Source organism: Emys orbicularis, chromosome 1 (genome assembly GCF_028017835.1).
Source record: "Emys orbicularis isolate rEmyOrb1 chromosome 1, rEmyOrb1.hap1, whole genome shotgun sequence".
In the NCBI taxonomy this organism is placed as follows: domain Eukaryota; kingdom Metazoa; phylum Chordata; order Testudines; family Emydidae; genus Emys; species Emys orbicularis.
In genome coordinates, this window is record NC_088683.1 from 143,707,696 (window position 1) to 143,733,830 (window position 26,135).

Below are 26,135 nucleotides of genomic sequence, written 5' to 3' on the forward strand. Positions count from 1 at the left end.
TCTCAACATAAGTCAGATTTGATCAAATGAAATAAAAGAAAACTGCATTCTAAGCTGATCTTAACACTTTCAGTGCCCTTACAAATTTAGATGTTTCTCACCACAGACTGGCTCATTGCCCTTCAGCCAGGCTCTCTCCTTTGATCAGTGCTTCAGTCTCGTGGTGGTGGTGTCTGTAGATGTAGGTGGAAGAGAGAGAGGAAGAGCATGGCAAACGTCTCTCCCTTTTATCATGTTCTTTCTTCCCTCTTGGTTTTGTCCCTTCCTCCCCCTTCAGAGTCAGGTGAGCATTACCTCATCACAGTTCCAAACTGACCAAAGGAAGGGGGGTGACTCAGAGAGTCCAACAGATCCTTTGTTGTTGCCTAGGCCAGTGCCCTTTGTTCCTGTGAGCTGGGCTGGGTTTGTCCCATACATGCCCTGATGAGGTGTGAATTGACCCTCTGCTTCTGGAGAGTTTTTGCCTGGGCTTGCTTTAAGCCATGAGGACACATTTTCAGCCTCATAACTATATACATGAAATTACAACTTATAACATTACTATAACAATGATTACCATAATATTATCATAACAACAATGCTCAGTACATCATGAGCCTTCCGAAGACACCGACATGACAAACTTTGCATTAGATACCACACAGTCATATTCTAAGGATGAACATGGGGGTGTAGGGTGTTCCCACGAGATACAGCGCGTCACACCGGGCATCTAATTAGTGGAGCCACACCTGCATGGCTCCACTGATTAGGTGGGTGGCCTTCATTCTCTCATGTGTGGCCGCCCAGGCGCGCATTTTAGAGGGAACTATCTGTAGACCACCTGAATGGAGCTTGGTGTATGCTATTTTTCAACAAAACCGACGACGATGCTATGCGCACCGTGCGAGACTCCCATACAACACTTTGTTCACTAGGAGTTTACATTCCAGTTACAAAGAGGAAACTGTTTAGGCCACACTCTCTTATTGTAAATCCTCTTTCCAGCAGAGGATGCAAAGATTCCTCGAACAGCAGGGCAAGGTCTCCTCCATGTCTCCCGCTGCCTTTCTCTCCAGCAGGCACTTCTCACCAGACTACCCCAACCTCCAAGCAGCCATTTTGCTCAGTTGAGGACAGCAAACTAAGCATATCTCCTCCCTTTGGAATATGCCTGTCCCTCTTCCACTGTGCTTTGGAAGACAGCACATCAGACAAGTGGATGCTCAGTGCAGAGGGGTACGTTATCCTGTGCAACTCCCTCCCTTTTTCCAGCTCACCTTCCCCATCCCTTCTCAGTGGGAAATCTCGTGAGACTGTATTACATCAAACAATACAGAGGAAGTTCCTTACCAACACAAAGGGAAAGGCTTCCAGTTCTTCTTGATCCTGAGGAAATCTAGAGTTAAGGAAGCCAAAAGTTTTCATCAAGAAAATCAAGTTCAGGATGAACACTCTTGCTTCCATTATCCCTTCTCTGTAAATTGGAGAGTGTTGTGCTGCCCTGAGTTTGCAGGATTCATACTTCCGTGCAGCGATGCTTCCTGTGGTCAAGATGCATCTTTAATTCATTCCATTACCAGTACACAGTTCTTGCCTTCAGGCTGTCATCAGCCCTATGGGCCTTCACCAAGTGCGTGGCAGTGGTAGAAGCCCACTGGTGCTGTTTGTGTTCAAATATTTCTTTACCTGGACAATTGGCTAGTTCACAGAGCATCAAGCAATGGAGTCCCAAACAGCATCCTTGTCATCAGACAGTTGTTCTCTCATCTGAGCCTGAAACTAAATTTGGACAAATTACAATTACAACCAACACAGCGCATAACTTCATTGGAGCTGACCTTGACACTATGATCCATTATCGTACAAAGGAAAGGTTTTAGTCCACAGCCTTTCTTTCAGAAAGCCCCAAGTCCAACCCAGCAACATCACTACGTGCCTGCCTATAGCTTCTGGACTACTTTCCTTAAAGGCGTTCCACCTTCCAAGAGTGAGAGAGACAATTGCAGGTTCCCTCAGCAGGGATTTCATAGACATGGTCAATCAGAAAGGATGTTCTCCTTCAGGTTTTCCATCATTGAGGGTACCCAGTAATAGACTTGCTCAAAAGCAATGTGAACAAGTGCAGGAAATTTTGCTCCAGGGCAGGCTGCAGCCTGTGCTCTGTCACGACAGATATCTTCCTTCTCCCTTAGTCCTATCCTTTTCTATATGTATTCCCTTGAGTTCCTCTCATTCCAGGGGTACTCAGGAAACTGAAAAGAGACACAGCAACGTTAATCATTGTAGCATCAATGTGGCCAAGACAGTTTGGTTCATGGACCTACATAAGCTCTCCGTCCAGACACAGGTAACTTTACCTCTAGTTGAGGATCTTCTGTCTCAGAACCAGGATGTCTCTGAATCCCAACTGCCAATCTCTCCACTTCACACCAGGGATGGTCTCTGGTTGAATTCTCATGAGGAATTGTACTCCCGAGTTGTACAGGCCAACTTGGTGAGCAACAGAAAAGAATCCACTGGAGCCACTTACACAGCAAAGCAGAAGAGATTGTCTATTTTGGGTGCAATCTCAACACTTATTGCTCTATCACACAGAGATTAGACACGTGCTGGGCTATCTGAAATCATTGGGCCTTTCAGTTAGTCCTGTGAGTGTCTATCTGGCTTCCATATTTGCACTACATCACCAGTAGATGGCTTCTCTCACACTCTGATTTCCCAGTTCTTGAAAGGTGTACTCAACACTTACTCTCTTGTGTCTGATCCTGTGTCTGATCCTGTGCCTGTATGGTGTATCAGCGTAATCCTCTCAAAAAGGATCCCTTTTTCAACCAATGGTGATAACCCACTGCCTATATTGTCTATGAAGATGGAGTTTTTGATGACAGTCACTTCCACAAAGAGAGATTCAGAACTTCAAGCTCTCCTGGTTGACTCTCCTTTCACTACCTTCCATGAAGTCAGTGTTTCCCTTAGGCCACATCCTAAGTTCATGCCTAAGGAGGTGTAAACTTTCCATCTGAACTAAACTATTAATTTTCCAAAGTGTAAGAAAGGATTTCACACCTTAGATATTTGTAGAGCTTTGGTGTTCTATTTGGAACACACACAATAGGTCCTTTTGTAGCCTATGCTGAGAGTATTACAGGCCAATTGATGTCAGCTCAGAGAATTTCACTTTGGATTTCTAGCTGCAATGAGCTCTGCTATGATCTTTCTAAAGTCTCTCCTCCACCTAAAATAAGTCTCACTCCACCAGGGCTTAGTCCACTACGTCAGCATTTCTGATCAATATTGTGATAGCAGATATCTGCAAAACAGCATTGTGGTTGTCTGGACATACCTTTTCCAGACATTATACCATCCTGTAACCTCTCGTGATGATGCCAACTTTGGCAAGATAGTGTTACGGTCTCTGTTCAGATGATCCAAAGCCCCTTCACCTGTAAGGACAATTGTTTGAAGTTCTTCGAACTGTGTTTGAACATATATGTTCCATGACCATCATACCTTCCCCACTACTTCAGACATTATTACATACAGCAGTGCAGAGGAAAGGAGAGGAAGGTGGCAGACACACCCCTTTTATGCTTTCATCTGAGAGCACAAGGAGGACAGGAGTGCATGCACCACCCTAGTGGCATTGTTGGCAAAAGTCTCTGACTCAGGTGCATTGGATGCACATACACCTAAAGGGGAATGTATATGTGCACAACACATCTTGAAGAACAACAGTTACCTTATAGGTAAATAGTCATTTTTTCTTTACCCTACCAAAAAAGAGCAGTGGAACATGAAGTCTCACTGGTGAGAGAGACTGAAATGGCCTCTTAAATATTAGGGCTAGTCTTCACCCACACTTTCATCAAAATAACACTTTATTTTACATATTTTAAAAGGACAGTTTTATTTCAAACTAAGTGTTATACACAGACTTGCACTGAAATAAAACATGAACTAAAATCAGTTTGATTAATTTGGTGCAAATTTGTGTGTAGACCAGTCCTTAATCCTTGAGTGAGGAGCCGAGGCTGCAAACAGTGGGGAATCCGGGAAGGGGGCATTTGGGCACTGTTGAAAGTTTCTGGCAGCATGGAAGTGTGTCATATGAGGAGTGTTTCTAGCAATTGGGAGGCAGACTCTAGGGGACGACATGTATCTGATGGAATTTGAGAGGAATATTGGCAATAGAATGAAACGATCACATAGGAAGCATTTATTGGGGAATTATGTTTTTCAGGCACTAAGGAGGTGAATTACCTGAGATGCATGGAAAGTTTTTGGCAGCAGGGAGGTGATCACATGGGATGTTTATGGAAATTGTAACGGGTTCCAGCAACGGGAAGGTGAATTCCATGGGATGCACATTTCAGAAGGTTTGGGAAGGCTTTTTGGCAGTAGGTGGCAATGTTCCCTGTAATTTTTTCCATCCATGTGCGGAATAAATTTTGTTATGTGCACCAAGGTACGTGTGGATGTGCACCACCAGTAGAAACACACAACCTAGATATAATATATATTTTTAAAAGTTACCATAGGGATAATTACTCCAGCCAGCACAGGTTAGATATTTTAGAACTCGCTACTCAAAGAATTAAATTTAAGTGTAAGAGAAATAAAAATTATGAAATGCATAGACCAGTCAAAACAGTAAAATAACACACTTTGAAAGAATAAAATTACAGAGAATATATGTGCATTGCAGGAAGTACCAAGAAGTAACAACAACAATGATACAAGTATGTGTTGGGAGGTGAGTGTGAAAGAGACTTGTGTGAGAGAGGGGGAGAGAGAGAGAGAGAAAGAGAGTGTGTGTGACCCAGAGACTGTGTGTGGGGCTACTGGGGAAGTTTGAGAGATGCCGTGCCCTGTCTCTTTAAAGCACTCACTGAAAGCTTTTCTGCTGTGTCCTGAGCCCTGTTGTCTCCCTTCTCCCGCTCTGCGAAGATGGGGTACATGGGCAGGGAGGAGGGGGAGTGTGTGTGTGTGTGTGTGTGTGTGTGTGTGTGTGTGTGTGTGTGTGTGTGTGTGAGAGAGAGAGAGAGAGAGACTGTGTGAGCTGGCTGCTGGGGAAGTCTCTGAAACTGTGTACTGCCTCTTTAAGAAAGGCACACACTCACCTTTCAGACCTCAGAACGCAGCAGCTCCGAGTCCTGAGCCAGGCTGTCCCCTCTCCCCTGCTTTGCGGAGATGAGGTACGGGGTGGGGAGAGGGGGACACCCTGACATCAGCACCCTCCTCCCCAACCCCTACTCTGCACAGCCAGCAGGAGGGTCCTGGGAGCAGCTGCAGGACAGAGCAATGTGGCTGCAAAGCAGCGGGAGGAGGAGCACTTGAACACATGCTGCTGGATGTGTGCACTCTGCTAATCAACTGGGTGGCACTTGAATCTCTCCTAGGCAGCCGCCCAACCGCGCAGTTTACAGGGAACACGGGTGAGTGGGTAGGTTGGGATTCACTCTGGTTGGAGTGGGCGGGAAGTCCCTACCCTTCTCTGTTGTTGGAATCTCTTCTTAATTTTCTCCCACTGTTGGGAAAACCCTCTAAACAGCCAGATTTCAGGTGTTTTCAACTTGGAATGGGAACATTGTTTCTATCTGGTTTTCTAACAATAGCTGTGGTAGGGTGTGAGGAAATACAAACTGACAGGGGCAATGGTATTTAGGAGGATTGAGCTTCCAGAATTTGTATTTAGATTAGCAATATTTGTATCTCTAGCCTCATCCCACAATGCTGAAGACTCTTCGACGCAGCAGTGGGAGAAGTATTTAGGGAGTAGCTTGTCGGTTCAGTTGACAGAACTTTCTCCAACCAGTACTTGAAATATCCATATCTGTAAAGGAGAATATTGCTTATATTTGCTTCAGTATTTATTACTGCTTATCAGGCTTTCAATAGTGAAGGGGTCTGGAAAGGGCAGAAGGTGAAGATCTGCTGAATGGGGTTTTCTGTGTGTTGAATATCTTGTTATAATGTGAGTGGGAAGGTTTCTAAGTTAATGCTTCGAGATCTTCAGATGGAAAATACTGTAGAGTACTTTAGTGTAAAGGATAATAAACTGAACAGAAATCAGTTATGAGGTCCCCATCTAACCTACGAAAAAGCTTAAGGTACTGGAGGAACTTGATCACAACATAGTGGTTCCTCCTATACTCAAAATGGTTTTGATATTGACGTGTAGGCTGGTCTAAACAGTGGTTTTAATTCCTAGTTATATTTGAAAAATTAATCATCTTAGCAAGGAATGACAGAATTATAATGGAAAAGAAATAAATAGTCAGTTGAAAGAAGTTCTTAAACATAAGCAGTTTAGAGACCCTGGTATCCATTATAGTAGAGCTCTTCAGTGCTTTCTTCAGAGAGGACAAACACCTTAAAAATACAGTCGTTCACCTAGTAGTGAAGAAGATTGTGCTTAATCTCAGTAACTTTATCAGTTGTTAAACCAATCTCTAACCCCCTCTTGTTGAGGCGGTGTTGGTTTCCAAACTACAAAAGCATCTACTTGCCACCTAGATCCACAGTAAGGTTTTTGGACGAGTACACAGCACCAGTACACTGTCATCTCTATTTTTGCTGATCGGTAAATTTATCCTGGCGTCGGATAGTGAAAAAAAGTCGTCTGGGCTTCTAATGCTAAATCTCTTTGCAGCCTTTGACATTGTTTATTCAGCACTGATGAAGTGCACGCACAATATTTAGGAGCCAAGTGGGGCAGCACTATATTGGTTCTGCTCATTCCTGTCGGACATATCCCACAGTCATGATGACCCCAAACTCCTTTCTTGTGGAGTTGCTTAAGCCTCACTGTTCCCTCCCCTTCTCTTTCATATCTCATGAGATCCCAGACTGGTTCCACTAATATGTAGATGGCACTTACCTATATAGCTCCTCCTTCACCAATGTAGCTACTATTATCGCCAGGATGTCCCAATGCCCAAAAGAGATCAGAACGAAGAGCAGTTGGCTTGGGATCAATCCAGCAAAAATAGAGATGACGTTTAGTGGAGGGGGGAAATACTTTGAGGAATTTGCCAGTTATATGACCTAACCAAAAGACTGCAGGAGTTGGACCACAGATTGTTGAGGTGGTGTGTTGTCTCTGTATTGTGCCTGACTCCTAGGCTTGCTTACTGCCTCTGTAGTGGGGAGTGACTTGTTCCCCTTTCATCTGGCTAAGAAGTTACACCCTTTCCTTTCAGACAAGGACCTAACCAAGGTGATACATGCCTTTATTTTCACTTCCAGGTTAGACTAATCCAACTTGTTTTGCTTGGTTTTGAATGTGACTGCTGCAAGAAGGTTGAAGTTAGTGTGGCACACAGCCGCAAGCCTACAAGCAAGAAAGGCTGATATGACCTTGTCTTTGCTTCACAAACTCCACTGGCTCCCCATTTGCAGAAATCCAAGTACTAATTTACAAAATCCTTTTTTGAAGTAGCCAGCTCTCAATCTGACACCACCTCACACTCTAGGATTTTAAAACTATGTTCCACAGGAACCGGGGACACTACTTGCACTATCAGGCACTGGGAACATCAGCAGGACCCAAACTATGGAACTAGTCAGAATAAATTAATCTGCACCTCAAGTCTGTGTTCCGTTCAAAGTATAGTCCTTTTGATAAAGCCTCTATTAAGTAATTATGACAATTTCTTAAAAATATGCTCCCAGACAATATACATTAATACACCTCTGTAGTGGAACCAACACGGCTACAGCAACATTACAAACACCCCTTTACTGGAATTCTGGGAAATGGAGAGGAAATACTAGTTTTTCAGGACTTTTTTTTACTGCTTTTCTTAAGTTTATTTGACACTTACTAGATAACAAGGTGATGGGGAATCTCTCTCAATACTCTTAATGGTGGTAGATTTTCAAGGACACAAAAAGCAATTGTGTCCAACCCTCATTGGCAGCTGGGTGCCTAAATCACATTTGTGCTTTTGAATATTTCTCCTAATTAGAATAAACCTTCCATTCGTTAAGATGTTTAGTTGGACATCAGGTAGACAAGAAGAATCTATCAAAATAATTAATAATTGGTTAAAGTGCTTTGTAAAAGCATACTATGTTTTTTTTTAATTCAGGAGCCTCTCCACAATATCATCATGAAAACAAAATTCCCTCTGCATGCAGACACTCATTAATGTAAGCTGTTAAAGCCTTGGCTTCATTATAATCAGCGAATCCAAATATATCTTGATCAGTAGATACCTTCAATTTAAATGAAAAATTAAATTCAACAGATTTAAATCAATCTCAATATTAAAAGCATTATTTTTGCAGACTTGAGTTCAAGGCTGAGTCAAGAAATTGTATGCTTTCTTACCTACTTTAGAACTCTTTTGATTCTGTTGCTTTTGTAACTAGTTTCTGATTTTCAGGTTATGAGAAGCTAATTAAAATACATCATAAAAAAACTGATTTGTAGCAGTAGCCAAAATGGAATGGTTTCCAAAATGGCTTAGTTACTTGTAATTTGGCATTTGAATCTTTGTTTTGTTATAGTTTCAAATGGAATTATGTAAAAACACATTTATAAGAAATGTGTGTTAATTGTTACAGCTCTGTAAAGTCTAAGGTGGTGCACTGGTTTGGGAACATGGTTAAACGTGGTTTGGTCCCATCTGTGCTGTAAGAACCAACTATATTTAAATGTGTTCTGGAACATTTATAGCTATTGATAGTGTAGATAGGACCTTTGTTTATTTTACTGTAACTTTTTTTTCTGTAAATGTAACAAGTGTATTTGTTTTAATATGGAGATATTTTTAATTAGGAATCCCATTTTTATTGGTACTGTAGAATTAATTCACAAGATGGAGGGAGGGGAGAGTGTTCTAGAAATTAAACTTTTTTTTCCTTGCAGCATGCCTTTAAAAAACTTAAAACAACCTGTGCATTTGTTTATTTGGGTCCTTTTACCACACAGGTGGAAATAACCCCCAGAGGTTGCTCCTGATTCCAGATCACATCACTTACCATATATACTCGTTCATAAGCCGAATTTTTTTAGTAAAAAAGGGAAGCACCAGAGACGGGGGTCGGCTTATGAACAGGTAAAGAGAAGGAGAGGTGGGACGCAGCCCCTTCCCCCAACAGAGGGATCAAGGAGAGGCAGCAGAGCCAGAAGGGAAGAGGCGGGGCCAGAGTCTCTCCAGTTCTGGCCATGCTGCTCTCCCCCCAGCCTCCGAAGAGGCTGCAGCTCCGGGGCGAGCAGGCTGTGGCCGCGCTGCCCGGCCCACCAGAGAACGCTGCGGCTGTGCCGCCCGGCCCAGCCCACTGGAACATGCTGCGGCCACGCGGCCCGGTCTGGCCCGCCAGAGCAGGCTGCGGCTGCGCTGCCCAGCCTGCCGGAGCAGCTCCAGCCAGGCCAGAGACATCCTCCCCTGGCTCTCCCCAGATAAGGTGGAAAGGGACGGGATGGGGAGAGTGTGGGGGTCCCGGGCTAGGGGTGGGGTCATGTGGGGGGTGGTCACAGGGGTTACTCCCGTGACTTCCGGCTTCTCCCCACCAAAAAATTTCCCCACACGTTGCTGTCCCGGCCCGTCAGGGTAAGCAGCTGGTGTGCCGGGACACTTTGTTTACTTAGGTTTACCTCCGTGCCTGTGGACACTCGAGGTAAACAAACCATCTCAGCCCACCAGCGGCTTATCCTGGTGGCCCGGGAGCCAAAGTTTGCTGACCCCTGAATTATAGGGTCGGCTTATGAACGGGTTATAAAAATTTTCCATTTTTACTTATCCATTTTCGGAGGGTCAGCTTATAAACAAACCGGCTTATGATTGAGTATATGCGGTAATTTTTTTTCCCATGGCTGGAAACCTGGCTCAGAAGCACAACTCTAACAGTTATCAAACTAACTATTTTCTTGGTATGAATGCAGTGCTGAATATGGGCATCTGATTTCTCCTCACACCTGAAATGAACCCCTATTCAGAGGGGCTAAAAAACAAAACACAAACTCAGTTACCTTTTTTCATTCCCGTAACACTCCACCCCATGGATTTTTAACAAGCATGTTGCTGTGCCTTGGTTTCCAGAGGAGCGGATGCAGAGAACTGCCCCTACGATGGGATGGGGGTAGAAAATGGAATTGTTGCAGCCAGGCTCCTCCTCCTCCTATCTGGCCAGAGCTGAAGCCGAACTGAAAGAGGCCTTTTGTCAAGGTTTTCACAGCAAGTTAAATTTATAAACTTGCAAATTGTAATTGAAGCCGCTGCAGTCTCATTTTTCTCCCTTCTTCTCTCCCAGCCCCTACTTTAAAGGAGGAGAATGGAGCAGATGTCGTACTAATGAAAATCGCTTTATCGCATTATTTCTAACTTTATTTGAGCCTTCAAATTATAGAAGTGCCTGCCTAGTGTTTTATAAAGGAGAGGGGTGAGGGGGGGAGATCTCATGCTCAAGGTGAGCTACAAATGACACCTCTCCATGCTGAAGCTTTAATAAATAAAAGGGTGGATTGACATGAAAAGAGAAATCAAACTAGATCATCCAGCATTAAAGTATTTTGGAAGATCCCATTTCTGTGTACATTAGTCATAAATGGTGTGAAAGGCATGGGCAGGGGAGAAAAGAGCTTTAGGAGAGAATTGAAACAAATTGCGATATTGAGTTGATACATTGAGGCTTTTCCAGATGAGAGGAGCTGCAGAGGAGAAGGTTCTTGAGCACTCAGTAAGGAATGAGATTTTTGGGGAAAGGTGGAAAGGGAGCCAGTACAAGATGAATATATAAGGATAAGATAGGTGGAAATAAATCCAGAGAAGATTTCTAAATAAGTAATACACTTGTATGATCCCTTGAATTCTAACTAATACGTACCAAGTATCAGAGGGGTAGCCGTGTTAGTCTGTATCCACAAAAACAACGAGGAGTCCGGTGGCACCTTAAAGACTAACAGATTTATTTGGGCATAAGCTTTCGTGGGTAAAAAACCCAGTTGTCCAAGCATCTGAAGAAGTGGGTTTTTTACCCACGAAAGCTTATGCCCAAATGAATATGTAGCTGGCATTGTGCTCCTAGTAGCAAGTTCACATTTTTTCCACCCTCTGCCTTTTGTGGTTTGCTCAGGAATCTGTGCAAGAAATGTTCTTTGGCCAATTCTTAAGGGGAGAGAGGAAAAACAAAAAAACCGCAAGTTGTGAACTCTGAGAACTGCAGCTTGAACTATTCACTTTACCAAGCACAAATCTCTCTTCTCTCTCATATCTTTGGATTTAATATTATTGTCATCGAGGGGGGACGGGGGGGACTTTCTGTGGTGGTTCTGAATTGATTAATCAAAATTGACAAAAAGGGCCCAGTGCTTGACTGTGTCCAGTTAAATATACAACATAAGTGGACCTTTTTAAAAAAACTTCCATCACTTGAGTCCCTTCAAATTAGTGGCAACCTGTGAAAGGTTTGGTTTAAGTGCCTTGGTTGACTTCACATAGCAACTCTAAAAAGCAGGGGTAAAATCCAGTTCTTCAGGGCAGCATTTAACGGTCTTAACTATGAGGCCATCCTTTCTCTCCCTGCCTTTTTAACTACATACCTTCCAATTTCTGCAAAAAATGAGGCAGAAGTCCTATAGCCAAAACCCTCCTTCACTACACAACCCTGATTCATCTCCAGAGCAAGTCCATCCTGTGCTCTGAGTGAGGCAGGGGTTCTGCCCTTTCTGACTCTGATGCTTTCACTGGTAGTAAAGATGGAGTTTATCCATGGAACTCAAGAGCTTGTGTGCCTGTATCTTTTGTGGGCTTTGTAGATCTAATGGGCTTAAAGTCTAGTTTGGGTCAGTGAAGTTGGCAAATATATAAAGTAAGGAAGGTGCATTTTGGGGTGTGCTCATTTTACTGTTGTAATCGTCAACTTTAAAGCATTTTTGATGACTTTTCAGTGAGTCAGTCCTGTTCATATCAGGACAAGTGTCTGCATACTCATAATAATTAACACCTCCCCCCCCCCCCCCCCCACACACACACACACCATTGCATTGGCACTTATTGGCAATCTTAGCAAAGACTCCAAGGATAGAACAAGTCATAGAGGCTGAACTCTGCTCTCACTCCCAAAGATGGTCTCTCCTGGGCAATGATCACTCCCATTGCTGGGATGGCGTGGGAAATGTGCACAGCTATACTATTCTGGGTTAAATAGAGAACTTCAATCATCCAGTTTGTCATTTGGGCACCTTTCATCATTGGTACATTCACAGATGAAATTTAGAAAAAAAGTCTAGTTGGAAGCCAGCTTTAAAAAGGAAGGTCCAAGATGTTCAAATGTTCTGTGTTGCTGGATCAGTTGCAGCATGCTGAAAAGGGAACTTGCACAACTATGCTCCTTTTGACTTGGTGTGTATGTCAGAGACTCCTCCAGGCTTGTTTACATGACATGGATTTTTTTTAAGGAAGGCATTTTATTATCAGTTGGTTTGGGGCCAGGAATTCAGCAAGTTTGGCAATACCAAGCCAGGAAATCTTGTGTTGCAGATTTTAACGTTTTGTAAAAAGCAATTATGTAAGTTTTTCCTTCCTCGCCCTAAATGTATCTTACCTGTGTGTCTTCCTATACCCTAGAGATGTTGGTGTTTAGTATTTGCACATAACTAGATGTTTGATTTCTATAACTACATTTGTAAATATATGCCCATACAATACTCCTTGTGTATGTGTGTTAAAAATTATATTACATGTTTAACTTTATATTAAAATTCTAGTGGTCAAACACTGAACTCTAGGAGTCAGAAAACCTGGGTTTGATTCCTGAGTACCACAGACTTGGATATCCTGGCAAGTCATTTCACCTCTTTCTACCTCAGTTTACCCATCCATAATATAGGAGTGATAATGTGTAACCAGTTTTGTAAAAAGATTTGAGATTGATAGATGAAGAGTTTTGTTATAAATGTCAAGTATTTGTTATGATGAGATATAAAACTTGTTAAAATCTTTTGGCAATTTTTGCAAGTCTATGGGGGTGTTATACCCTTTTTCTGAATAGCTTTCTGCCTCCCTAAAATTCACTCCACTGTTTCAACTGAAAACACAATTCTTCACAACAGTTTAGGGCAGGAAGTGTAATGTTATTGTGTCACATCTGAACAGCTACTGGTAAAGTGATTCTTGTAGAGTTTGTAAAGGATTTGGGGGGAGAAGGGTGGGCATAGTGAGCTTCAAAGATGTCAGACACTATCAAATACTTCTGAAGGTGCATGAATTAAGATGGTGATCAGACCTGGATGTGGTGTCTTGAAATAGCTTGATCCTTTTTAGTGAACTATAATGCCCTCAGTGCAAAAGTTATCTGCATTCTCAACCTAGCAGCTTCAGAAGCATGAGAGAGACAGCTGGCTGTGAGGCTGAAACACTAAGGATAGTTGTTGAGCTTGGGAAGAAGGCGGGTACAGCTAAAGTTGAAACATTTAAACACTGATACATCTTCTTTGGAATAACTAGGAGTCCGGTGGCACTTTAAAGACTAACAGGTTTATTTGGGCATAAGCTTAGGTGCCACCGGACTCGTTGTTTTTGTGGATACAGACTAACACGGCTACCCCTCTGATACTACTTTGGAATGTAATCTTCCCTCTTTAAATATTTCGTGTCTTAGGAACAGTTGCCTTTTCTGCAGAAAAGGTGGTTAATGGATGGATTGTCACAATGAAGCAGCTAGAGAGACCTCTGGTGTAAAGAGATGGGGAGAAAGCATTCTTTCCTAGAGAAATGCATAAAATGGCAGTCAGTCCAGCTTGTGGAGAGGAAGCTGTGTTCCCATCTATCTCACCATCGAAATAGGGTTGGATCTTATATGAGTGTATTGGTGACTCAAGGAGTGCTCCTCTTACTCAGTTATCAGATGTTGTTTTGAGGGGACACCCTTCATATGAGAGTGAGTGAGAGCGAGAACTGAAGCTCTGGGGCTTTTTCCCCCTAAGAGTAAAGTATCCTGGCAAAATTCCATCTCAAGTAATTACATTGTGCATTGCTAAAATTCCTTACAGCATCATCTGGATACAGTGAATTAAATTCACTGAGTAGAGTTAGAGCTGCCACATTCTATTGTGGAGACATCTGCCTTGCAGAGGAGGGCTAAGGAATGGCTGTATTACTGAGTGTAAAACCCTGTTTAAATGTAAGATTGTTGTTTTTTATGCTGCTGTTCAAGCTCGTGTAATCTTAGGAGCTCCTTGTGCCAAAGAATCCCAAAGTGCTTTATAATCATTACATATACAGGAATTGCTCCTTCCCCGGCTCCCCCCCATTAAAGCGAACATTTTTGCTGGCAAGAGGCCCCAAGTGGGTACCAGTGAAGTACAGAAAGTGTCAATACAAGCTTCCCTCCTCCCAATGTGCCTAAACCTGCTAGGGCTGAGGATGAGTGGATAGCTATGTCTACCTGACCTATTCATTTGTGGGCCTCCACTGAGGCTATGTCTACACTATCACAGTAAGTTGACCTAAGTTACGCTATTCCAGCTATGTGAATAACTTAGCTGGAATCGACGTAGCTTAGGTCGACTTACTGCGGTGTCTACGCCCTGCTGGGTCGATGGGAGATGCTCTCCCGTCGACTTACTTTACTCTTCTCGTTCCTGGTAGAGTACTGGAGTTGACTGGAGAGCACTGTGCCGTCGATTTAGCGGGTCTCACTAGACCCGCTAAAACAACCCCTGGTGCATCGATCGCAGCAGAGTTGATCCCGCGGTAGTGTGTCTAAGACGTATCCTGAGACTGCCACCAAGGCAGCCAGTTAATCGTGTTCAGGATTTTTTTGTATATGGACAGATGCCTGCTAAATGCTGGCCTGAAACTAATTCATTTCACATAGAATGTCAAATAGCCTGGGAAGTAACTTATTACTTCTGTGCAAAGGCCAGAATGGTACCAGTACCTTAGAGGTGAGATACTCTGCATACCGTTTGCCAAATTCTCAAGCCATTCAGTCACTTCCTATAGGTCTATGGTATCTTGGTTTTTATTTCGTATCGTATGTATAGATCTATTCTTTGAAAAGCTAATTAGCCATATACATAAACATGTTACTGCATGCCCCACAGCCTAATGAGTGGATTTATAAATCTACGCATCAGGGCATTAAGGTCTCTTGGACGTTCATTTGACTACAAATGACTGCATCTCTGGGCCAATGCTAAATAAAAGCTTATTTTTCAAAATGGCAGGATCTGGCTCTCCCATTTACTGCCTCTCGTTGCAGTACTCCGTTGCTGGGAGACTGCAGCTAATTTTTATGGTGCGCGTCAGTAGCGGTGACTCAAATTATACATTTCATTGAATGCCTTTTTCCTCTTTGTTTTTAAAGTGTCTTCTCTAAAAGGAGAGAAAATGCTTTTTGTTCTGGAGAGAACAGTGTCCAGACCAGTTTGAATCTAAACAAAGGGCCAGATTATCCTCTTGGTTAAATCATTGTAATTCCAGTGTCACTCCATGGGAGCTGATGGCCTGACTGAATTTACACCAGTTGTAACAGTCAAATCTGGTCCAAAATATTTAGGAGGACATTGGAGGTGGTTTATACTTCTCCTTCAGATTGCTGCATCCCTTTTGCAAACTCCTGCAGCCAAAACCTACTCAATTTAGTATATTCCATTTTAAAGGGAAAATGCCAAAGTGGATTCAGAGAGTTTTTTTCGTCAGAAAACTGCATAATTCCAGTTCACAACACAAAAATATACAACAGCTACTGCTGAAAAAGCACTTCCCACTAACAACTGTTACTCAACTTGCATGTGTCTCAATACATGCATATAAATAGGATAACGAAAAGTGGGTGTGAATGGAGATTTAGGCGGGGAAGAGTGTGTCTAATGGAGAATGCTACTATCTAATTGCTCTGACAACATCAAAGTTCCGTGCTTACCAAATCAGAGTTCCTTTTCATGTTGAAGGAGATGGTAACTCTCTCCCTGATGTTTGCCTCCCGCTTCGGTTTTTTGCAGTGGCTATTCTTAATCTTGTTTGAGAAAGCACTGCAAAATGGTGTGTGAGAAGCCTGCTTGCTTAAACACGCAAGTCATGTCAGCTGCAATGCGGCAGTGCTCGGTGCTAATGAGGTGAGCTTTCAGAGCAGCCTTCCTCTTGTGTGCTCGCACTCTGTGTGTGTGTGTGTGTGTGTGTATATGTATATATATATATGTATGTGTGTGTGTTTGTATACACACACACACACGCTAGTAGGAGAGAGGATTGGGGAAAGGGATCTGTATTGGGAATGGCTCTGATTCTGTTCTTTCAAAAAAAAAAAAAAAGGGGGGTTCTGTGTGCATGTGAAGGTGGGGAGGGCATCCTTCTCCATGCAGGGCAGAGGTGGCTTCTCATTTCTCATCTCAGTGCATTGCAGGGCAGAGGTGGCTTCTCATTTCTATTAAAGGCATGGTCTGAAATGTATCTTAGGTGGGAGGAGAGATATGAGAGGAAGAGGAGCAGAAAAGACCTGTCTCCAGGAAAAAGCATTAATTCAAGTGCTCCTTAAAAGCAAAATGAAACACAAACTGTTGATATAGCAGTTGCATACGATGGATTGGCACCCCTATTTTAAAAATAAATACCCTTTTTTGCTATGGGGATAGTCAGCAAATACACTGTACCAGATTTGAATTGTTCCAGCTGGCTTCCACTGTTTATGGAAATCTAAGTGCATTGTCATCTCTCTTCCTATCTCTTCTCTCCTCCTTTAACCATTACGGTACCAATAGCAAGTGCCATCACCTCAGTGAATTGCACTGAGTGATGGGTTTCCATCAGTTTTCACTTTATTGACCTGACAAGATGGTCAAAATGACTTCTCGGCTCGCAACCCACTGTCATCTGCTAGGTCCTCCTCAGGAGACTTGACATCTTCCAAAAGCAACCCCATCATACTTACTTTCCTGCAACTTGTTTCACTCCAGCTTTCCCTCCCACCCCATCCCTCCAGACACACAGACTTTGGATTAGATTGTTATTTTCCCATCTCTAATAATTCATCACTCTGGGGGCTAGTCCAGGATTGTCCAGTCCTAGTTTTAAATATATCAAGGGGGACAGGAAGGATTTTTTGCCTCTGTGTACAAAGTGGCACAGTTGACCAGGTGCATTGTAAGAGTAATGGGGTGCCATTTAAACATGAGGCACTAGACATCTGTTAGATGCAGAATACAGATGGATCGATGGTGTGATCTGGTGTTATAATTATTTCTATGCTTTGTTTATCCATCTGTTGTCTTCTTGAGCCCTTGGAGTTGATTGGAATGGCTTTCCTTTCCTTCCCTTCTGTAGGTCTCCGGGTGAATGGGGAGCTCATTACTGCCTATCCACAGGTGGTGGTTGTACGTGTGCCAACGCCCTGGGTCCAGAGCGACAGTGACATCACGGTCCTTCGCCACTTGGAGAAGATGGGTTGCCGGTTGATGAATCGGCCCCAAGCCATCCTCAACTGTGTCAACAAGTTCTGGACCTTCCAGGAGCTGGCTGGTCATGGTGTGCCTCTCCCAGACACCTTCTCCTATGGTAAGCCCATTGGGTTAAAAGGGCAGCATACTAAAAGCACTTATAGCAGGTGGGACATTAGTCAAGTTTGGAAAGGCCCTTATTATTGGGTTGCAGTGTGTAACTGCTCTATAGGAGTGTTGTGTAGTGGCTAGATTGGGGATTGGGAGTCAGGTCTGCTTGATTGTTCTATTTTGGGCTTTGCTGTGACACCGCGGGCAAATCATTTAGACTCTGTGCCCCGCTTTCCCCATCTGTAATGTGCGGTATTGTGAAGATTATTATCTAAAATACTTTGATATCTTCAGATGAAAAAGCTATATCCCTTGCTCAACACACAGATAACGTATGGAACCTGATGCATTACTGAAGTCAAGAATTTAGCTGTATTTGAAAAAGGATTAGAAATGTATATGATCAAGAACATCCACAGCTATATTGGATAGGAAAAAATGTATAAGGGTTCAAATCCTCATGCTTTATTACCAAAAACTGCCTGGTAGTAGGAAGATAACTTCCCCTATGGGATGATTATTCAGTCTTTGTCTACAAGTGGTTTTATTGCACCTTCCTCAAGTGTCTGGTATTGGCCACTGTCAGAGACAGGATACTGGGCTAAATAGACCTGTGGTCCGATCTAGTATGGGAACTTCTTTGCTTTTAACTGTAATGTATTTAAGAATGGAAGATTCCCTCTCATCCTTCCTTTCTGCCAAGGAAAGGGGGAAGCTTATTGTCTCTGTGCAGATACACCATCAGGCTGTAGTAATGGGATCTGTCATACAAAGTCTCCTTGACAGGAGAACTGATCCATGAATAAAGTCTGTCCACCTGTTACATAAACTAATGTGATATAAATAAAACAGATACTTATTTGAAAAGTGACTGTGTCCTTGCATTAGAGATTCAGATGTCCCAACTGTTGAGGAAGGGGAGATGTGTGTTGTTCCTTTGAGAAAGGGGGACGTGAAGCATGATGGGTAACCAGAGTGTATCTCCCATCCTGCACAGCTCTCCCTGTCTGTATAACAAATTGTACTCAGGGTTGCCCCCTCTTCTGTTTTAAGTGGTAGGTGGCTTGTAAAGGGTGGCATTGCCAAGAAAAGCAGGAGATGTTGAGCTGCTCCTGTTCCATCATGAGCAGCAAAATCCAGGGCAGTGGCAGCTGCTGCTGATTTTCAAACCATCACCCTGACTTCAGTTCTCTGCTTTACTGCACAAGCCTCTGAGGGCTCTCATTCTCTCTCCCTCTAACCCCCTCCCTTCTGTTCCCCACACTACAATCAGTCCTCTGAATGAAGGGTGAATTGAGTTCAGGTAACCTTTAGATCATTAGGCTGTTATCAGGTAAACAACATTTAAAAACTACTCTTCTAGTGGCTTTATAGATGCAGTGGGATGGAGGAGTGAAAACATTAGTCCCGGAGTTAGGGAGGCAGGCTGAGATGTGAGGAACTCAGATCTAGGAATCTGGGGAGATAGAATGGGATAGGATTTTGGGTGTGGGGGTGGGTCTCTATATCACATCTTGTCCCCCTGCTACATGTAGCCAGGGTGGACCTGTGTCTCCAGAGCATCCCCCTGTTGGTTCCCTGCCAGGTAGGTGGGAGGCAGGTAGGTGGGAGTTGATAAACATGGAGATGGAATAGGGAGCAGGAAAGAGCAATAGAGTTTGGGGCATTCAAATTTGGGGATAGGGTTTATCCTCATGGATAGGGATCAGGAGTTCCAGGGAGTATTGGGGCATATTTGGAAGGAAGATGAAATAAGGGCAACAGTACCCTTTCCCAATTACTAAGGGTTAATGTCCCATAGATGACAAGTGTCAGGGAAGTGCTGACCCTTCTGAATGACCTGCCTTATATTAACCTTTGGCCTACACTGCTGTCTTCAAGATCAGAGGTGAAAGGGGTGTAGTCTGTATCCAGCAGTCACAGATTAGATTGGTAGTATCTGACTGGCAACATGTAACATATCTTGGTTCTCTTCTTGTCAGGTGGTCATGAGAACTTTGCCAAAATGATTGATGAGGCGGAGGTGCTGGAGTTTCCCATGGTGGTGAAGAACACACGAGGTCACCGAGGTGGGTGCAGAGATGTGGGGAAGAGGTGTGTGGTGGTAACCAGCATTCCAGGGTTCCATGTGTGGTGAAGGGAAAGGATTTGAAGAGGCTTTATGTTGGGGGTTAGACTTTGATTTCATTCTCTGTCTAAATCCTTCCAACTTCTGAATTGCTTCTGAGCATTGAACAGACTTCAAACTTGGGAGGCAGTTTTTAATACAGCTGGTAATTTGTTCAAGGAGCATAGAATAGAAATAACAGGGATCCTGCATGTGGTGCATTGGCAGAGCTGTGTGAGGAGCCAGGACTGGAATAGCAGAAGGTTTCTACAGCTTTTGATTGAGTGGCATGGTCACAACTGTGGAGAGAGGCTCCAGGACTTGGAATAATAGTGGAATTGAGGGGAAATTTCTAAATAGGTTTAAAAGACTACATCTCAGTTCAATGAACCTTAATATCTTTTTCTTTCTGCTTAGCTTTGTCAATAGTTGCAAGGCAATAAGTACCAAACTGGACCTAAATTCTACAACAGGATTTCTGATTCTGTGACATTGGTGCAAATTCAGCAGCAGCTTCAAATAACTGAATAAGAACCTCATTTTTGTAATTTAAATGTTAAGTGTTAAATCCGTTTATCTTAATGTTAAATCAGTATATTATCAAATGAAGACAGGTGTAAACTGATGTTTCCACACAGGTGATTGCACCAATTTAACTAAATTAACTTTAAAAACTGATTTTAGTTAGTGATGAAAGTTTCTTATGTAGCCAGAGGCTTAGATTCTGGAGCATGATTATGCAGCAAAGGGTGAATTTCATATTTGTGGAATATGTGGGACCCAGGATTTTACTTGACACTATATGGTATTCTGCTGATTAGATCTACTAAATAAAATCAATTAGATAGCTTACAGCTATCAAATTTCTTCTCCTTCCCCAACCTGGACTTGCATAAACCCCTGTTTATAAGGGGTACTTTAAAACACACTTAATCCGGTGTGTCTGTTCAGTGCCGTTTCAGTGGCATGGATTCTTAGATGAAAAGCTTCCCCCTAAATACTTTGAAATTAAATACAAAAGAGCAGATAGCAAATGATATTTTAGAAAACAATGGCTTGCATGTTATATATGGTGAATAAATTTAACCACTCACACCTAAGGCCATTTGCAGTGCAATTTGCATCAGTGCAAATGGACACATCGTTTTTTATCAAAATGCCACACATCTCTGGTACCACATGATCCCACTGAAATAGGCAATTTCCTACCATCTTCCAAGTCCTCGTTTTTTTCATCCCCATTTTGGGAGCACAGCAGCTGTGAGAGTGGGGAAGTAGGGGATAAGAAGCAGCATGAGGAGAATGAGCTTAAGTGCTGTCTGGGACTGAGTAGGTGGTACCAGTACCATCTTAAATCCTTCAGAAGCAGAGCTCCATTATTGCTGTCTTTTGCAGCTCCATGTTATATAGGAGTCTTTTGCTACACAGACCCTAAGCCCTGAAGGAGCAGAGTCTGCTCATGTGGTACCCCCAACACAGTACTTCATCTCCTCTTCCTTCTGCCTTTTTTTTTTTCTTCATTAAACGAAGCAGTTTATCAAGGGATTTTGTAATGCAGTAATGTTGCAGCATAATTCAGTGAAGCTCTGCCACATAAATTGGTGGTGCCTTACTGCAAAATGTAAATCTAATGTGCCACATAAAACAAGGGGTGTCAACAGAGGAGGAGAGCAAGTAAGAGGTAAGGCTGATGAAGGAAAGGAAATGAGTTGCAGAGTAGTGGAGTCTGTTCCAGAAGTGCCTTTCACAGACACCGGGGAGGTTACGTGGAGGGACTGGAAGTTTCTGTGAGGTGAGCTGAGGAAACAAGGTGAGGAGTAAAGAGAACACATCAGAGATTGGCTGAAGCAAGTCTTTAGAATAGTTTGCTGGCAAGGGGCATTGAATTTCTAAAGAATCAAGGTAGCCCTCTTTCACCAACTGTCAGGATGCCCCACAGGTTCTTATTTTTAGTGGAATAAGCTGCTGAAGTTGTCATTTTATCAGCTCCATCAGAGTCAGTCACAGTTACATTTCTTCTAAACCCTTATGCTCCATTGGACGTCTGTCACCCCAGTACTGGGTTGTTGTGGGTAGAGGGGTGCTGTTTTCCTCATGTATTATTATAAGGATTTTACAGCAGTGGACTTATGCCATAGCGTACTTCCTACAGTGCATCTGGGTAGAGTTCTAAGTTAACTTTGTTTTTATACCTTGAAGTTCCAGCTTTCTGCCTGAAATGGGGGAGAAGCACTGTGTGCTTCTCTCTGTGGTTTGTGACTCCTCTCCTCTCTCACCAGGCAACTGTCCCAAAAGGGGTGGGAGTTACAAGGCCCAGTTTCTCTATTAAAGAGCTTTTTTGACTGACTTACCGCCCTGACTGTCTCAGTACTTGGTACATTCAGCAGCACTGAAGCAGTTGAGTACTGATCTATACAGGAGAATGTGTAAAGGGATATAAAATATATCCAGCTCGTGAGGATAGGTAGGGTTTTTTTTGGAGATTCTTCATGTGCTGAATCTATAACACAACACAAGACAAGTCTAGTGGTTCTTGCCCTCTTTCACCAGTCCCCACTCTCAATGTTTTCTCTTGGAACAGGCAAAGCTGTATTCCTGGCACGAGATAAGCACCATTTGGCAGACCTGAGCCATTTAATTCGTCATGAGGCCCCTTACCTGTTCCAGAAATATGTCAAGGAGTCCCATGGCAAGGATGTGCGTGTCATCGTGGTAGGCGGCCGCGTGGTGGGGACCATGCTGCGCTGCTCAACAGATGGAAGGATGCAGAGCAACTGCTCACTTGGTAGGAATGGCATTGTTTGTGGTCTTGATTGGAATTTGTGGAGCCCAATGGGAGATGAGTGGCAACCCCAATTTAAATGAGAAGTTTCACATTTTATTTTTTATTGATTGATGTTTATTACAGTAATGCCTGGGGGCCACCTGAGAATGGGACCCCATTGTGCTAGGAACTGTACAAACATAGAATGAGACAGTCCCTGCCACAACGAGCTTATAGTCTAAACAGATAGGACAGTGTGGGAGAAAAAGCAGAGTGAATGATGCAATGGTGGCAAATGTCATGTTAGTACCATGGTATTTTTGGTCTTTCAGTGGGGTTATATTAGAAGGGGATAAGCTAGATCAGGGGTTCTCAAACTTAATTGCACCGTGACCCCCTTCTGACAACAAAAATTACTACAGGACCTCAGGAGGGGGGACCGAAGCCTGAGTCTGCCCAAGCCCTGCCATCACAGGGGGAGGGGAGGCAAAGCCAAAGCTCCACCTCCCCAGGCGCGGGGCTCAAAGCCGAAATCCAAGGGCTTCAGCCCCAGGCAGGGGGCCTGTAACCTGAGCCCCAGCAAATTTAAACCAGCCCTGGCAACCCCATTAAAATGGGGCTGCGCCCCACAGTTTGAGAACCGCTGAGCTAGATGGAAAGACACAGGAAAAAAGGGGGTGGGAGGGATTGGAGCAAACCAACCAGCACAGGGGAGAGACTGTTCAGAGTGAAAACTGGAGAGAGCTGCCTGACATCAGTGTCTGTCAGCCCCTGCTTAAAGTGTTTAGTGCAGCTGCTGGACCAGCTTCAGTCTCTGACTGGCTTCTCCGTGCAATTTCTTCCCAAAGACACATGGCTCCTAGTGCCCTCAAAGTTGGGGGGTGGGAGAGAATGGGTCCTCCCCTGCACAGTTCTGGGTCTGGGGAGTGCTGTGGAGGGAGAGTTGGCCCTGGCTGGGCCCCATTTTTACCTTCTCCTTCACATGCAGTACAACTTCAGTTTTCAAAATGTTATGGGAGATCAAAAATGTTTGGATAATTGGGGAATTTTCAGTGTAACAGATACAAGGGGACATGACTGAGTTTGAGAGATGACTTGAGGAAAGGTGTTTCAGATAGAATGCTCAATCGCTTAATTCTTCCTAAGATGCTGAGCATCCACAGTTCTCACTAAAGCCAGTGGGAGCTTTCAACATCAGGCCATTAGTGTATATGGCACACTAAAGCAAAGATCCCAAAGAGCTTGGCAAAACATGTGCACATACATGTCTGAAATCCAGATATACTTCTGAACACTTACACACCCACCACTGAAATATAGACATTCTGGGGCAGCTGTTTTAACATTAAACACAGTGCTATGTAATATTTTAGTACCGGAAATGAAGAACACTCTATACAATTGAAACTGCAAGGGGAATTGTAGGGAAACAAAATAACTGCTATCCAAGCTAGAATTCAACCTGGACACTGGAGTTAAGAAATCTGCAAAAGATTTTTAAAACGTTGGGTCAGCAGCACCCCCTTTTGTTTTTTTGGGTGGGGTGGAGAGACTGCTTTATACTGAGTAAAGGTGGCCTTAAAAGGTTTTTGTTAAATGTTTTATGACTTTTCACCTTGCAATATTTGGAATGCTATGTCTGGTCCTTCCTGGTCTTGTTCAAAGGCTTCTTAAGAGTGCTTAGAGATATATATTGGGAGCCCACACTTTGGCTTAAAGGGCGGGGTGCTAAATCTGCAACAAAGATGCCCTTTCTTTCAAATATTCATCAGGCATTTGAATTAAGTAAGGCATTGTTTGAACTACAGTGGCACAGCTACAGTGCTGCAGTTGTGTTTTTTGTGGTATCATACTGTAGATCAGGGGTTCTTAAACTGGGAGTTGGGATCCCTTGGGGTCGCGAGGTTATTATATGGGGGGTCGTGAGCTGTCAGCCTACACCCCAAACCCCGCTTTGCATCCAGCATTTATAATGGTGTTAAATATATTAAAAAGTGTTTTTAATTTGTAAGGTTGGGGTCGCACTAAGAAGCTTGCTATGTGAAAGGGATCAGCAGTACAAAAGTTTGAGAACCACTGGTGTAAATGCTTCCTACGTCCACAGAAGGGGTTAGGTTGAGCTAACTATGTAGGACAGGATGCAAAATTTTTTGCAGCCCTCACTGATGTAGTTAGGTCAAGCTAATTTTTAAGAATAGTCTGGCTTAAATGTTAAAAAGAAAAACTCAGCTGCTTAGCTTTCAGGCTTCTCTTTTGTGATGTCATATCACTAATTCTTCAGTTACCATAGTCTTCCAGGATAACGAAGGTCTGAGTAGCTAATAGGAGAAGCAAGCAATGCTCTGAGGTGGGGGGCAGAGGGATGACACTGTCTCAGACCACCTTCTAACGGAACAAAGAAGCAAAACAGACACATGGCTTTTTTTTTTTCTTCTTCGTCTTCCTTTTTTTTTTTTTTTTTTTTTTTTTAATTTGCAGGTCAACTTTAACACCCCTACAATTAAAAAATGTGTTGATATCCTTCCTGACCAAAAGTGGTCACACCCTTCCCAGCAGCACTCTGGATTTGCCTTGGATGTTTCCCATCCAAGAACTGAGCCATCCCTACCATGCTCAGCAGGTGACTTTTTTGACCAGATCTCAGCCTGAGGGCTGACCCTTATTTTCCCTTTTGCCAGGCGGTGTAGGGATGATGTGCTCACTGAGTGAACAAGGCAAGCAGCTGGCAGTCCAGGTGTCAAACATCCTGGGGATGGACGTGTGTGGCATCGACCTACTGATGAAAGATGATGGCTCGTTCTACGTCTGCGAGGCCAATGCAAATGTAGGTTTCATTGCCTTTGACAAGGCTTGTAATCTAGATGTAGCTGGTATCATAGCGGACTATGCCGCTTCTCTCCTTCCCCCCGGTCGCTTGACGCGGCGTATGTCCTTGCTCTCTGTGGTGTCCACGGCCAGCGAGACTAGCGAGCCAGAGCTGGGCCCTCCAGCTAGTGCCGCTGTCGACAATATGAGTGCTAGCTCCAGCTCTGTCGACAGCGACCCTGAGACCACGGAGAGAGAGTTGCTCACCAAGCTCCCGGGGGCTTTATTCAACATGAACCAGCTACTAGCCAATGAGATCAAACTCCTTGTGGAATGATGCCACGTGTAAATACATGACCAACAAAACTCCTGTAAAATTTTTTTTAAACCAACTTGCAATGCTGTTTATCAGAGAAGCTCAGGGAGATGAATGGAGTGGGGAGAGAATTAGTCAAGAGAGTGAGATTAAAAAGTGCATATTCTCTGATTGCTGCTCTTACTTTTTAATCCTGCAGAACATATGATTGGTTTCATTTTTTGGCAGCCAATCTCTAGTCCGTGATACCCAGTTCAAACCCACATGGGGATTTTATTTATGTGCAGCTGTGGTCCCAAGCTTATCGCAGAACACGTGTATTGATGGGGAGATATTACAGCACAATTCACACTTCTGGTTTTGGAATGCTATCTTGCAATTCTCCAACAGCATCTGTGAACTAATGCAGCTGTGAACTCTCTCCTACCTCTTTAAGAGCTTGATCTTGTGAATTGCTTGAGTGCCTTTAGTTTCCAAGAGAGCTGAGGGTGCTTAAGGTCTGATATTTCAAAGGTGCTGAGCATCTGCAGTTCCTATTCACGGAAGTGGGAGCTGTGAAAGTTCAGCATCTCTTAAAATTAGCCCATTGTGACCTTGCAGGATCTGGCCTTAAGTGATGGGACAGGAAACTTGAGCTTTCAGTACAAACCTGCGACTTCTGCCA

General features: G+C 43.5%; 1 protein-coding gene across 1 annotated transcript in view; it reads left to right on the forward strand.

Annotated features, from left to right (window-relative positions):
* RIMKLB (ribosomal modification protein rimK like family member B) overlaps positions 1 to 25,492 on the forward strand; it is a 66,055-nt gene extending 40,563 nt beyond the window's left edge. The window contains exons 3-6 of the mRNA XM_065423404.1: positions 17,256 to 17,486; positions 19,462 to 19,548; positions 22,168 to 22,371; positions 25,029 to 25,492. Of these exons, the coding sequence (XP_065279476.1) occupies positions 17,256 to 17,486; positions 19,462 to 19,548; positions 22,168 to 22,371; positions 25,029 to 25,492 (986 nt within the window). The remainder of the gene's footprint in view (positions 1 to 17,255; positions 17,487 to 19,461; positions 19,549 to 22,167; positions 22,372 to 25,028) is intronic.
* The last annotated feature ends 643 nt before the right edge of the window (positions 25,493 to 26,135 follow it).